General features: G+C 41.3%; 3 protein-coding genes across 9 annotated transcripts in view; 2 read left to right on the top strand and 1 right to left on the bottom strand.

Moving 5' to 3' along the window:
- RPS10 (ribosomal protein S10) overlaps positions 1-15,803 on the top strand; it is a 624,010-nt gene that overhangs the window by 66,463 nt on the left and 541,744 nt on the right. The window lies entirely within an intron of this gene.
- Positions 1-15,803, top strand: part of TAF11 (TATA-box binding protein associated factor 11) — a 322,409-nt gene that overhangs the window by 223,388 nt on the left and 83,218 nt on the right. The gene's annotated exons all lie outside the window — the stretch shown is intronic.
- Positions 1-15,803, bottom strand: part of ANKS1A (ankyrin repeat and sterile alpha motif domain containing 1A) — a 192,227-nt gene that overhangs the window by 104,900 nt on the left and 71,524 nt on the right. For 3 of the 7 annotated variants that reach the window (XM_050787558.1, XM_050787559.1, XM_050787562.1), the window contains exons 2-4: positions 9,860-9,940; positions 6,406-6,562; positions 3,917-3,979 (exon numbers count right to left, since the gene is read on the bottom strand). In XM_050787558.1, the coding sequence (XP_050643515.1) occupies positions 3,917-3,979; positions 6,406-6,562; positions 9,860-9,940 (301 nt within the window). The remainder of the gene's footprint in view (positions 1-3,916; positions 3,980-6,405; positions 6,563-9,859; positions 9,941-15,803) is intronic. The other 4 variants (XM_050787564.1, XM_050787560.1, XM_050787563.1 and 1 more) reach the window with 2 other exon arrangements.

Here is a 15,803-nt window from a genome sequence, read left to right as displayed (position 1 = left end):
CCCTGTGCTCTTAAAAACCATCCAAGTCATGAAAGGCTAAGAATGGCCAAGGAACTGTTCCATACTATTAATATGTATGCTCCTGGACTGGATTCTTGATCATAAAAAAAATTGCTCTAAAGGGCATCTTTGAGACAACTGGTAAAATTTGAACATAGATTCTATATTAGATAATGGTATTGTATCAATATTGAATTTTCCAAATGTAATAAATGTATTGTGGCTTTATAAGTGAATGTCCTTATTCTTAGGAGATTTAGGTCAAACAACTAACTAATACCAAAACGGAAGTGTTTAGGATTAAAGGGTCATAATGTCCATGACTTAATATCAAATATTTCATCAGTGACAACAATTAATGCATACACACACACACACACACACACACACACACAGAGAGAGAGAGAGAGAGAGGGAGAGAGAGAAAGGAAAGGTAGCAAAATGTTAACACTGGAGTATCAAGAAGAGTGTACTATAGTTCATGGCATTATTCTTACAACTTTAAGTTAGAAGTTTTTTTTTTTTTAAATAAAAAGTATTTTAGAAGCTTGCCAGGTGATTCTAATGCAACTGGAAAGGTTGATTACATTTGGAGGCAATTGGTCTAGATAAAATTCCAAGTCCCTTTCTGTTCTAAGACTGTGAAATAATTTTAAATGTACCAAAAAAATAGATGTGCCCTAATATTAATTTGATTGTTGCTCATTTTATGATACTCAGACTAAGGAAGAATTGTTAAGAGGGGGTAAATGAGCAATTTTCATTTGGCTGGTTTAAACTGACTTGTTGAAAAAGGCCCCAAATGTCGAAGAAGAACATGAAAGCTCCTAAAAACTACTTCTGCTCCCAAAACAAGCCATCTGAGTCTTCTTAATTTGTACAGGTGCCTGACAGAACTTAGCACTCAAAAGTACTTTAACAAAACAATTCCTAGACATAAGCCAGATCTATAAAAATTCACTGAATCAGGACAAAACCTAGGGAGATCAGTTTTTGGTTTTTTTTTTTTTAGACGGAGTCTTCTCTGTCATCCAGGCTGGAGTGCAGTGGCGTAACCTTGGCTCACTGCAACTTCTGCTTCCCGGGTTCAAGTCATTCTCCTGCCTCAGTCTCCTGATTATAGGCATGTGCCACCACGCCTGGCTAATTTTTATATTTTTAGTAGTCACAGGTTTTCACCATGTTGGCTAGGCTGGTCTCGAACTCCTGACCTCAAGTAATTCACCAGCCTCAGCCTCCCAAAGTGCTGCGGTTACAGGGGTGAGTCACCATGCCTGGTCAAGGGAGGTTAGATTTGAATCAGCTCAAGACGGGTTTGCATTCTCAGCACAACCCAAACAGCTTACCTCTCTGTCTCTCTCTCTCTTATTATTATTATTATTATTACTATTATTTTTGAGACAGGGTCTCACTCTGTTGCCCAGGTGACAGTGATCACTGCTCACTACAGCCTCGACCTCCTGGGCTCAAATGATCCTCCCACCTCAGCCTCCCAAGAATTTGGGATACAGGCATGTACCACTATCCACTATGCCTGGTTAATTTTTTATTTTTTCTAGAGATGGGATCTCATTATGTTGTCCAGGTTGGTCCCACATTCCTGGGCTCAAGCAATCTTCAGCCTCGGCCTCCCAAATTCTGGGATTACAAGTGTGAGCCACTACACTGGCCACCTTTACTTTTTTTTTTTTTTTTGAGCCTGTCGCCCAGGCTGGAGTGTAGTGGCACGATCTCGGCTCACTGCAACCTCTGCCTCCTGGGTTCAAGTGATTCTCCTGCCTCAGCCTCCCAAGTAGCTGGGATTATAGGCACACGCCACCACATGCAGTTAATTTTTGTATTTTTAGTGGAGACAGGGTTTCACCATGTTGGCCAGGTTGGTCTTGAACCCCTGACCTCTGCTGATCCACCAGCCTCAGCCTCCCAAAGTGCTTGGATTACAGCGGTAATCGCAGCATCTGGCCTCAGCTTTACTCTTAATGTGGTTTGCAACAATTGGCCTTTCAGGGTAGAGGCAAAGGGAATTATTTCCAAAGAAAGAAGTATGTTCTTACTACATTTAAACAAATTTTATTTTATATGTGCAAAATTAAAGGATAGGAAAATGTACTTTCAAGAACCAAAGTCTTGCCCTTTATCAAAGCTTTACAAGCTCACTACACTAACCACTATTGGGAAAACAATCACTTCAAGTTTCCTCCCCATAAAAGAAAACTGAATAGACTAACTGCATAATGTTTCATTAAGTGTCATCTACTAGTAACAAAAACAGATTCCAAAAATGCCTTTGCAGAAATACATTATATACACTTTAAAAAATTAGCATCTCAAATATTACTAGTTACCAGATATTTTTACTTTATATATGTTATCTTAAACTCCAAAACAATCCAGCAAGGTAGATGGTAGTGCCGCATTTTACAAAAGAGCAAACAGGTTCAGAGAAATTAAGCAACTTGCTCAAGTCAACAAAACTAATAAGTCGCATCCCAGAACTTAAATTCTGGTCTACATGAACGCCTATGATTTATGAGTTTTCCACTCTACTACTATACTTCCAAAACAAAAAACAAAAAAACTAAGAGTATCTTCCTATTCTGAAGACTAGAAAACACAATACAGAGAGCAGGCCAATCACTGCACTTCAGCCTGGGCAACAGAGGGAGACCCTTTCTAAAATGAAAGAAAGAAAGGAAAGGAAAAGGAAGGGAAGGGAAGGGGAAGGAGGTAAGAAAGAGTAAGCCAAAACAAAGCTGATGTGCTCCACTACCTAAGGTCAAATTGCTTCTCTACCATTAAGACCCAACAGCTGAACAAAATCTCCCACAGGGCCTTCCCAGGTCCAGCCCATAGGGGGCTTCCTTTGCTAAATCACTATTTCTCAAAAGCATGAAATATCTGCCTTGTTTGGAAACATACAGAAGAACCTTATGTTTCTCTTCCCCAAGGCAGCTGTTTCCAGAGCAAGTAAAAGGTAGCTAATGTGGATAATGCAGTGTCTTGAGCACACTCCAGACTGTTGCCAAAAAGCAAACTTCATCTGAATAAAATCTCTGACCAAAACCAGCGGGTGAGAGCACCAAGGAAAGAGGCTAACACCATCACCCAATGAACAAGCTCTGCTGCTCAGATGTGGTAAAGGCTGAGGGGCAGACAGGGCTGGCCTGTTCATCACCAGGCACATCAAACTACGCTTTGTCCCAGCCTCATGGGGAGGGAGACTAAGGCAGGTGCCCACCTTGGTCCTGCAACATCGTTTCCTATTTCAGAACCCTTCCTGGGTCAAGCGTGATCGAGCAGAGTGAAGCGAATGGCTGGAGATACTGGGTGTGGTTTTAAAGCATCAGGCAGAGATGCACAAACTCCAGGAAATCAGAGAGAGGCATGCAACCGCTTTTAAAGGAATAAAATGGATCACGCTTGTCCTTTCCTCCACATCTCCACCATTAGCTACTGAAACCTGAAAATCAGATTCCATTTCAAAAGACAAATAGAAAGTAGGCTAAAAATATTTTTTTAATTCCAGGAAGTACAACTGAATCACTTTTTCTATGCTTATTTAAAAAGTAAGATAATTTGACATCTCTTAACTACATTTAAAAATTTTTAAGAATCAAAATTGTAAATTAAGTATGTAATATGGTCCCTTTTATTTCCCCATTCCTGCCATTTCAAATATTCCAGAAAAAACCACCCACCGTTTCCCAAATTAGTATGGGTTTAAAAAATAAAGTCAAAACCCACTGCAGCTGCATTTTCCCATTCCCAGACAAGCCAAAAGCAGATGGGCTGAAGCAGACAACAGTCAGCGTGATGAGGAGGAGCCTGAGTGGACAAGAGTAGAAGCGGAGAGGACCAAAGAGGAGGTACAGCTTGGAGAAATGATGCAGAGAATTCCTGGCAGCAAAGTACACACCTTGGCATTGATATAAGGGTCAAAGGGGCCGTACTTTTTGAGTTCTTTGATCTCAAGAGCATTCTACAAAAAGGAGAGGAAAAGAAAAAGTGATGACAAAATGGATGAAATATATCAAAGCAATACACAGCCCTGAGGGAACCCAACCCTAGAACTTGAATCTGCCCTCTGGATGCCTCAAAGGGAAGTTAATAAGAAAGACAACCTCCAGGGCACCTTACTCTTACCCCCCTTTAATCTAAGCATCCTACTGGAACCACATTAATGGTTTTAAAATGAAACCATATAGTGCTTGTAACCACTAGCTAGATCCATTAAAGTCTTCAAGCCACTGCAGACATCTTGCCCAGCTCCTGCCCACCCACCTGCCTACCAGATACTCAAAGCATTGGGCTGGGGTCCCATCTATCAACTGATACTCCAGGCAGGAGGCAGCTGTGAGCAGGTTAAGCTAGCACACTCAAGTAGCTCAAAAATCCAAGCAGCTGTGTTTCAAGGCAAAAGTGAGCAAAGAGGATTAGAAATGGTTGCTGAACATTTCTTAAATGAGAAGGACTTTAATGGGTGACCAGTCTTTCCAACGTTGAAGAATATTAGTTACAAGCACACTTCATTATGCATTTCCTCCAGAGAAGAGACATGACCACTTTAGCTAGGAGGAGTAAAATTGCACTTAGATTCTAAAGAGGTAATTCTAAACAGCTACTTTTCATTCCCAAATGTTATAAACAAACATCCTCATTGATGATTTCAAATGTCTGTTGCTCACCTACCCAAAAAATACAGCCCAAAAGGGGAAAGGAAGGCTGATTAACAGTTATATACACACAATCTCCAAATCAAGAGATGTGGGAGCACTACATTAATTTTCTCATGTCTCAGAATGAAGCTGCCCTTCTCAGAATCAAAGTCATGCTCTTAACAGCTAACTAAGAACTGCATGAGTCTCCTGACAGATGGACTCGCCAGGATAATTTCCTATTTTTTGAGGGAAAACCTTGATCTAATCCTACAGGTAATTTAACAATCCCCTCTCGGCAAAGTCATTAGAAAAACAGTCCCTAAGCTTACTGAGAAACATCAACATCTCCCTCCTTCAAGGAACTGAGAAGAGTATCTACTTCAGTTCAGAGCAGAGAGTGGAAAGGGGAGAATGGCTTATCATGTAAGGAACGCCCGTCTCCTCTCAAACTTGCACACAACCTCCAACTCAAATAACAGGGAGTTGTATTTGTAAGAGGCAAGTTTTAACTTGCATAATCCAAGTACAATTTTTTCCAAAGATATACATGTAAAGAAGAGGAAGTATATTCTCAGAGTAATTAAATCCATGGCCATTATAAGGTTATTTTTGCTTAAATCCAGCCTTTTTCATTTTCTAAGAATCACCTCTGCTTTTTCAAAGCATGCTCATTTGGAGGACATCATGGAAATGATCTTCATTCCACTGAATCACCTCTGCCCTCCACTCACATGTGTTTGATTTGTGAGTTCATTTTTTGGCACTAGCATGAGTACTTCTACTGCTGCAAGTTCTGATGTATGTAAAACAACAGCATGGTTTACACAGTACTGACAAACACTGGGAAAGTTACACTGCCATGTCAAAGGCATAAACACAATTTATTTTTGAGACAGGGTCTCACTCTGTCACCCAGGCTGCAGTGCAGTGGCATAATCATGGCTCACTGCACCCTCAAACTCCTGGGCTTAAGTGATCCCCCGCCCCCGTCTCAGCCTCCTGAGTAGCTGGGACTACAGGTGTGTGCCACCACATCTAGCCTTTTTTTTTTTCTTTTTTAAAAATTTTTTATAGAGATGGGGTCGGGGAGATGGGGGTGCCTCACTATGTTGCTCAGGCTGGTCTCAAACTCCTGGCCTCCTGGCCTCAAGCAATTCTCCTACCTCAGCTTTCCAAAGTGCTGGGATTACAGGCATGAGCCACCACACCTGGCCTACAGTTAATTAAGCTCACTAGCTTGAAACTGACTCCATGCAATTTTGTAGGGTTTGCATTATTTCAAATTTTGCACATAAAGTGAATACAGTTGGCCCTTCATATCCACAGGTTTCCATCCATGGTTGGTAAATCTGCACATGTGGAACCCACAGACAGCGCTAATGTTACTTTGCCGTTTTACATAAGAGACTTGAGCATCCTTGGATTTTGGTATCTATGGGGAGGTCCTGGAAACAAAGGGCTGACTGTGTATACATTTTTTATTCTAGTACTATCGCAAATATGCATGAGTCAAATGCATATAAAATACATCCTCACAGTATAAGATCTACTAAGAAGAGTACAACTGGGAAGAGGGGAGTCATATTTAGGGTATGGAAGAGGTGGTTCCATGCTAAGGAACTGATTATCAAAAAAACAAACGAAGAGCTGGTTCTCTGAGATTTGAATTGTGGGGCTAAGATGGTGATGGGGTTGCCACATCTGGCTACAGCTGAATGGAGGGAGGAAAGCCTCCCTTCCTTCCGACCTGTTCATTGACTCTGGTGTGTGAAGGCCCTTGATGGATGAGCAACCGCACTATCTGGGCATCTCCTTTCCAAGCTGCCAAATGCAGAGGGTAGCAGCCTTTCGAGTCAGCCACATTGGTCAGCGCATCGTTCCTCAGAAGAACCTCAACCACATCCCTAGAAGGTAAAAATCAATCATGAGTTAGTAGAACTCAAGAGTCTTTCCAGCTAACAGCTCTTTACACCTGTATGGCACAAAGCCTTTTCACAGATATATCTCATTTGGCTCCTGCGTCTCTACCTGACCTCACCGCCCAGGCTTTTCCTTTTATTCCATGAGCTACTTGTACAGCTGATGATACGCAGCTGAACCACCTTGAGCCATGCTATACTGACTCATCACCTCTCTGTTTAGGCTTTCTTGGTAATCTTTTTTTTTTTTTTTTTTTTTTTTTTTTTTGAGACAGAGTCTCGCTCTGTCGCCCAGGCTGGAGTGCAGTGGCCAGATCTCGGCTCACTGCAAGCTCCGCCTCCCGGGTTTAGGCCATTCTCCTGCCTCAGCCTCCCAAGTAGCTGGGACTACAGGCGCCCGCCACCTCGCCCGGCTAGTTTTTTGTATTTTTTAGTAGAGATGGGGTTTCACCGGGTTAGCCAGGATGGTCTCGATCTCCTGACCTCATGATCCGCCCGTCTCGGCCTCCCAAAGTGCTGGGATTACAGGCTTGAGCCACCGCGCCCGGCCCGGTAATCTATTTTCTACTACTTTGAAAATGTCTGGGCCGGGTACAGTGGCTCAAGCCTGTAATCCCAGCACTTTGGGAGGTTGAGGCAGGCGGATTCGAGACCAGCCTGGCCAAGATGGTGAAACCCCGTCTCTACTAAAAATACAAAAATTAGCCGGGCACAGTGGTAGGCGCCTGTAGTCTCATCTACTCGGGAAGCTTTGGCGGGAGAATCACTTGAACCTGGGAGGCGGAGGCTGCAGTGAGCCGAGATAGGGCTGTTGCACTCTAGCCTGGGTGACAGAGCCAGACTCTATCTCAAAAAAAAAAAAAAAAAAAAAAATGTTTGGACTCTTTGTCCAAACCTGTTTCCTTGTTTATGATGTTTAAACATCATTCAGGTGTTGAATTTACATAAAAGTAATCATACAAGACAAATATAATTATTCACCACATTATTCAGAGCATGTAGTGATGTAGGCGCTGAAAGCAGAGAGGTCAAGCAGAATAAAAGTTATTGCAGTCTGGGCGGAGTGGCTCACGCCTGTAATCCCAGCACTTTGGGAAGCCGAGGTGGGTGGATCACCTGAGGTCAGGAATTCAAGACCAGCCTGGCCAACATGGCAAAACCCCGTTTCCACCAAAAATACAAAAATTAGCCAGGCGTGGTGGTGGGTGCCTGTAATCCCAGCTACTTGGGAGGCTGAGGCAGGGAGAATTGCTTGAACCCGGGAGGCAGAGGTTGCAGTGAGCTGAGATTGCGCCATTGCACTCCAGCCTGGGCGACAGAGCGAGACTCTCTCTCAAAATCAATCAATCAATCAATCAATAAAAGGTTACGGCAAAAGCAAGCCAGATACATATGTTATCATTTGATATCCCCAGAAAGAGGAACTTGCTTTTTTCCTGGTGACAGCACTAATTAAACAGATACCAGTATATAATTATCCCTATGAATGTGAGGTCAAAGAAAATCCCCACTGTAAATAGAAACAGCATCTGGAAATGAATTTGGCTAGCAAACTATAGCCATTTAAGTTCAAGATTCACTTTAATTCAGATATATTCAGATATATGGGAACAGTGTTCTCTATAGATTTCTTTTTAGCTATATCTAAGATGGCTACAGAAAAGACTTAACGATTATATTCAGTGTACTTTAGAAATGTTTAATGCTGAAGGAAACAACCATTGCCTCTTTCTGGTATGTTGGAGTCAATCAGGGTGGGTCAAATATTGGACAAGTGACACAAAATACTCTAAGGGGGTGAGGGCTCTGGAGCTCCTTGCTCAGCAAAATCTAAAATGATTCCAATAATCCCTCCTCATAAAAACTACACTGGTGGCCGGGCACCGTGACTCATGCCTGTAATCCCAGCACTTTGGGAGGCCGAGGCGGGCAGATCACCTGAGATCAGGAGTTTGAGACCAGCCTGACCAACGTGGTGAAACCCCGTCTCTACTAAAAATACAAAAATTAGCCGCGTGTGGTGGCAGGTGCCTGCAATCCCAGTTACTTAGAAGGCTGAGGCAGGAGAATTGCTTGAACCCAGGAGGTGGAGGTTGCAGTGAGCCGAGATTGTGCCACTGCACTCCAGCCTGGGCAACAAGAATGAAACTCCATCTCAAAAAAAACAAAAACAAAAAAACTACACTGCTGCTACTTATTGCCTATAGTACTTGTTTTCCTTTAACACCTTCTATTTTGTTACACTCTGGTTTACATTCTTTGACATCCTGGCAAAACCACTCACTGTGCGCCCTGACAATGCCTGCCCCTTTGCTGAGCAATCTGAAGGGCAGTGCCCCATCACTTAAGCCTCTGCCTTCTCTCTCAAATTCTCCCCAAAGCATGCCTTCTCCAGAGAATGTTGCACACAGATCCCACCCAGTTCCTAATAACTTCTCTATACTCGGGAGAATTACATAGGCCATTTAATGTATTTTTTCCCCTTAAAAAGGGTTCTTGTGTACAGGGCTAATTTTATGAGGAAAGAATGGCAGGCAAGAAGAGAGAGTAAATAAATAACTATTGAAACCGAAGACAGCTTTCTCATGACCACTCAGTCTATTTTCAGTTTATCGAGCAGTTAGTTACCTAATAGATTCCAGCCCCTTTATGTTCTGGCTGCCCCAAATGTGATCATCATACCTAGAACATTACGTAGCACTGGAACATTCCAGAGGGGAAAGGAACAAGCAGAAGTAAAGGTAAAACTTAACTCTTGGCTAAAGATTTTTTGGTGGATGGGGTGGGGAAGGATGTTTAAATAACACATGAAAGAAAGACACAGAAATCCTGAATGAACTGAACTTAGGTTTGTTTTTCTCTGTTTTTCAGTGCCACCGCTTAGCAAACCTTTGTTTTGTTTTCGTTTTTTACAGATAGGGTCGTTCTGTCACCCAGGCTGGAATGCAATGGCACAATCATAGCTCTCTGCAGCCTCAAACTCCTGGGCTTAAGTAATCCTCCTGCCTTAGCCTCCTGAGTAGCTAGGACTTCAGGCATGCTACCACGCCTGGTTAATTTAAAAAATTTTTTTGTGTGTGTGGAGATGGAGGCTTGCTTTGTTGCCCAGGCTGCTCTCAAGCTCAGTTTCATGTGATCCTCCCACCTCGGCCTCCCAAAGTGCTGGGATTACAGGCATGAGTCACTAAGCCCAGCCAGCAAACTTTTCTAGAAAATGAAAAGGCAACGTGAAGGCCTGGGTTCTGTAGGGTGAGGGCAGGGATGCAGTACATTGATACTTACTTATGGCCATTCAAAGCAGCATGGTGCAGGGGTGTGTAGCCAGTGCTGTCAACACAGTTCACATTTGGCCCTCTCCACATGCTATCAGGGAAAAAAAAAAGAGAGAGAGAGAGAGACATAGATTTCACAGACTGGAGTTGCAAACCAAAGTTAGAGATAGCTAGCTAATTAGTAAAGATTTCTGTGTGGTGTTCAACCAGACCAGTTACTTCCGAATGACCCCTGATAACGTACAGCAGCTATACACTGCAGAGATGCATAGCACTGAGGGTACACTTCAATGGTTTGCTAAACATAGTCAAGTGTCAAGACAACAGTGTCATCGCTTAAGAGTTTGTTCTTCTAGTACTCCCATGATTGCAAAAACAGCTCATTGAAAGGTCATCAAAGACAGAACAGGTATTGAACACCCACCCACTCCTGTGCTGGTGACTGAAGGTTTGAGAGAGACCTCAACACAGATCAGATAATCAAGATGAGTCACCGAGCAAGGACCAAGATCAAAAAAGCACCAGGAGATGTGTCTTAAGATGAAAGAGACAATTTTGCCTTTCTTTTGTAAATATGTCTTATTAGTAATTAAAAAAAAAAAAACAGAATCTATAATCACAGTGTCTTATCTGACTTAAAAACACCATAGGAGGGAAGTTGAAATGTTACCTTACTTAATCCTCAAAGCCTTAGTTCTTATTTCTGTTTCTGCATTGGCCTTACGGCATTGACCAGAGCTTCTAAAATAATATCAAATAATCCTAAAAGCCTTAGTTCTTATTTCTGTTTCTGCAAACCTTACTGCATTGGCTAGAGCTTCTAAAAGAATATCAAGTAGCAGAGGGCAAACTTGTTTTGTTCCTGCTTCTAATAAAAATGCCTCCAATGGTTTGAGGTAGATACTCTGCAACTTGTAAAAGAAGTATCCTATTTTTTTTCCAAAAAGTGTTATTAGAGATAGTTGGTTAAATGTATTTTCTGCATATATGGAGATAATAGTTTTTCACATTTAACAACCTAATATGTTGTTATCAATAGGTTTCTTAATATTAAGCCATTCTTGGAGTAAACTTAATTGGCCATTTCCATTATAATTCTACTTGAGAGCATCTATTTGAGAGTAGATTACTTAGAATCTATATTCATAATTGAGGCTGGTTTAAAGTTCTTGCTTTTTGTGCTATTGTTACTGGATGGTATCAGTGTTAGGTTTAGGTCACAGGTCAGCTGGGCAGCTGTCTACTCATTTCCATATTGAAGAATCAATGACAGGCCAGGTGCGGTGGCTCACGCCTATAATCCCAGCACTTTGGGAAGCTGAGGCAGGTGGATCAGTTGAGGCCAGGAATTTGACACCAGGCTGCCCAATGTGGTGAAACCCTGTCTCTACTAAAAATACAAAAATTAGCTGGGCATGGTGGCGTGCTCCTGTAATCCCAGCTACTTGGGAGGCTGAGGCAGGAGAATTGCTTGAATCCGGGTGTTGGAGGTTGCAGTGAGCCAAGATCACACCACTGCACTCCAGCCTGAGAGACAGAGAGAAACTCTGTCTCAAAAAAAAAAAAAAAAAAAAAAAAAAAAAAGACAATAACAGAGCACTAAAATTACAAAGAATTACCAGTAAAACCATCTGAGCCCAGAGCCTGTATGTTCAGTGTTGGAAGCAATATTATTTATAAAATTTTGGCCGGGTATGGTAGCTCACACCTGTAATCCCAGGACTTTGAGAGGCCAAGGCGGGTGGATCACCTGAAGTCAGGAGTTTGAGACCAGCCTGACCAACAGTGAAACGCATCTCTACTAAAAATACAAAAATTAGCCGGGCATGGTGGTGCACACCTGTAGTCCTAGCTACTCAGGAGGCTGAAGCAGGAGAATTGCTTGAACCCAGAATGCAGAGGTTACAGTGAGCCAAGATCGTGCCACTGCACTCCTGCCTAGGCAACAAAGTGAGACTCGATCTCAAAATAAATAAACAATAAAGTAAAATTTTAGCAATAGGCATCAATAGACAAATTATTATAACTACAGTACAGAGTAGAATATCATATGCCAGTTATATTGCTATGTAATAAGAAAAAAAGATCATAATGTTAAGGAGAAAAAAGAAACAAAATTGTAAATATTATAGTCATAGCTCAGAAAGGATGAAATTTATCAGGATAGTAGATTAAGTGCACAAGTTTACTCTACCTCCTGCCTAAAGTTCTCTGAAGTGACAGAAAAGATATCCCACCCTACACAGATAGCTATAGACAGATTCACACCAAGAAAATTTTAAAAAGATACCATCAAGTAACCGGCAATGTTGAGGAATTACTAAAAGGCAGAAAGTAGACAAGGTCAGATCTACAGAGACACAATCTAGAAGAATGCAAATTAAAACATTCATTGACAAAAATGAACATAATGACATCATCAAGTGTTTCTAAACACTTGATTAGGAAAACAAGCAATCTTAAACACCACTGGTAAAGTTTAAACTGGTAAATTCCTTTGGGAAGATAATTTGGCACCATTGATCAAAACCAAAAATAAGATTCACTTTGACGCAGCAATTCCACTTACAGGCAACTACCCAACAGAGATACTTATATATGTGCACAAAGACACATGCTGGTACAGGATTGCTTCATTGTAAGAGTTAAAAACTAAAAACTTAATGTCTATCCATAGGCAAGCAGTAAAATATTAGGTATACTCATAAAATAAAATACTACATAACCATCAACAACAACAGTAATAACAAAGGAAAGAAAACAAATTGAACCTTTAAGTCCTGACATGGAAAGATTTCCCAAGACATACCGTGCTACAAGAAAGCGACAGAAGAAGTCATTGTATAATACACACCGCTGTAAATGGATGGTGACTAGAAGAGCACTCACCAAATGCTGACTGTGCTCACCTCTGGGGAAGGAAATCTGTGTGTTAGGGAGCACTGCAGATGATGGAGAGAGACTTTCCTATTGCGTCTGTATTCTACCACAGTTTAAAACACTTACAGTGAGAATCTACTCACATAGTGCTTTTATAATAATAATATTGTAAAAGAAACAGGAGAATCATCTGTGCACGAGGAAAAGAAGAAAAAAAAGTCAAAATGCTAATAAAACACAGCTGTATATGGGTGACAAGCCACTTTAATGACCATGTAGATATTAGGTTTACAATCTTAAGATACATTTTAAGTAGGAAAAGTGAGCTTCTGTACAGCAAAGGAAACCGCCAGCAGAGTAAAAAGACCACCTATGGAATAGGAGGAAATATTTGCAGATGTATGGTTTATACATCTGCTAAGAAGGTTAATATCCAAAACATACAAAGAACTCAGAACAACTCAATAGCAAGAAAGCAAATAACCTGACTGAAACATTGGGCAAAAGATCTGAAAAGACATTTCTCAGAAGAAGACACACAAATGGCCAATAGGCATATGAAAAAATGCTCAAACCACTAGTCATTACAGAAATGCAAATTACAACCAAAATGATATATCACCTCATGCCTATTAGAATGGCTATTACCAAAAAGACAAAAGCTAAATGTTAGCAAGGATGTAGAGAAAAGAGCACCCTTGTACACTGTTGGTAAAAACAAAAATTAGTACAGCCATTTATAGAAAACAGTACGAAGTTCCTCAGAAAGTTAAAACTAAAACTACCATATGAACCAGCAATTGTACTACTGGGTATATCCAGAGGGAGTAAAATCAGTACCTGGAAGAAATGTCTGCACTTCCATGCTCATTGCAGGATTACTCCCAGTAGCTGAGATATGGAACCAACCTACCTGTCCATCAATGGACAAATGAATAAGAAGATGTGGTATATATAAACAATGGCATATTTTCCTTAGGAAAGGAAGGAATATCCTGTCATTTGTAATAACATTCATCAACCTAGAGGACATTATGGTAATAAAATAAGCCAGTCACAAAAAGACAAATACTGTATAATTTCACTTACATATGGAATCTAAAAATGTTGAACTCACAGAAGCAGAGAGTAGAACGGTGGTTACTAGGAGCTGGAGGGGGTGATGTTGGAGAGATGTTGGCCAAAGGAAAAAAATTTCAGACAGGAGGGATAAATTCAAGAGATCTACTGCACAATAAGGCAATTATACTTAATAACAATGTATTATAATCTTAAAAATTGCAGCCGGGTGTGGTGGCTCATGCCTGTAATCCCAGCACTTTGGGAGGCCAAGGCAGGCAGATCACATGCGGTCAGGAGTTCGAGACCAGCCTGGCCAACATGGCGAAACCCCGTCTCTACTAAAAATACAAAAATTAGGCAGGTGTGGTAGTGCATGCCTGTAATCCCAGCTACTCGGGAGGCTGAGGCAGGAGAATTGGTTGAACCCAGGAGGCAGAGCTTGCAGTGAGCCGAGATCATGCCATTGTGCTCCAACCTGGGTGACAGAGCAAGACCCCATCTCAAAAAAAAAAAAAAAAAAAAAAAAGCACTAAGAGAGTTGGTGTTTTTTGTTGGTTTGTTTTGTTTTGTTTTGTTTTTGAGACAGAGTCTCGCTCTGTCGCCCAGGCTGGAGTGCAATGGTGGAATCTTGGCTCACTGCAACCTCCGCCTCCCAGGTTCAAGCGATTCTTCTGCCTCAGCCTCCTGAGTAGCTGGGACTATAGGTGTATGCCACCATGCCTGGCTAATTTTTTTTGTATTTTTAGTAGAGATGGGGTTTCACCATGTTAGCCAGGATGGTCTTGATCTCCTGACCTAGTGATTCACTTGCCTTGGCCTCCCAAAGTGTTGGGATTATAGGCATGAGCCACTGCGCAAGAGTTGGTTTTTAAGTGTTCTCACCATAAAAATGATATGTGAGGTAATACATAGGTTAATTAGCTCAATGTAGCCACTCTATAATGTACAGCTATTTTAAAACATCATAATGTATACAACAAATATATAAAGTTTTGTCAATTAAAAATAAATTTTTACAAAGCAAGTTACATGTATTTTGATATCTAGGCTATTTGTTCATTGTCAACTAAGGATGGTAAAGACAAGGTGAGAAGCCTGAGGGACATCGTGATACCCCACCCTCCACTAAGCCTGAACTTCTACAGCACTTTCTAAACAAGGAGCTAAATGCAATTAAATCTCTAACACATTTGTACAATGATCTCATTTTCCAAACCAAAAAGTATATGACTATGCCTGACAATGGATCAGGGTGACGGCAAGTGACATGGATCTGGAAAATCTGTGAGGTGCAGTTGTCACACTTATTTTCAAATTGCCACACAAGAGGAAATATCACCATTACAGTATAGGTGACACTAAGAAGCTAAAAACAAATTATTTGCCCCAAATCACATGCCAAATCAGTGGCAGATCAAAAACTCTCTTTGATGGAGCTCATGGCATTTGGCCAAACAAGGACTGTCTGATCTAACTGGAACGACAACGTGAAGCGAATATGTAGTGGACATAATTCAGCAGCAAGGTGACTAGAATAACTAAGAGGAGCTGAGAAAAGAAATACTAAGGCCGGTTAAAGTGGCTGAGAGTGCAGGCCTATCAGCTACTAATTTAGTTCTATTAGAACTCAACTATCTCAGCCCTCTCAGTCCATGTCGCCAAGGAACCCTGAAACTAAGATTTAAACTGCCTTTGATTTTAACAAAAAGGCAGGATCAAGCAAGCCTCTCATCATTTTCTAACTTTTGCCTCCATGACTGGTTTAAAGGTGATTAAGTTTGGACATCCTACGTCAGCACTAAAACTTCCTCAAAACAATCAGAAAAGGAAAAAAGATAGTGACTTCACTGCAAAAAGCTGCAACCTTTCCAACCACAGAGGTCTTTTTTCCTTCTTTTTCTCTACCTTCTCCTTCAAAAGCCCATCTAGAAGTTTTGGGGACTGGGGAACATATTAAACAAAATCTAAACGAAAATAGAGAACTATAATCTCCTTGTTCGGAATTTCAGCTT

The sequence above is a fragment of the Macaca thibetana genome, chromosome 4, assembly GCF_024542745.1.
Source record: "Macaca thibetana thibetana isolate TM-01 chromosome 4, ASM2454274v1, whole genome shotgun sequence".
NCBI lineage: Eukaryota > Metazoa > Chordata > Mammalia > Primates > Cercopithecidae > Macaca > Macaca thibetana.
The sequence above is the reverse complement of the archived record's forward strand: the minus strand, read 5'-3'. Positions and strand labels throughout refer to the sequence as shown.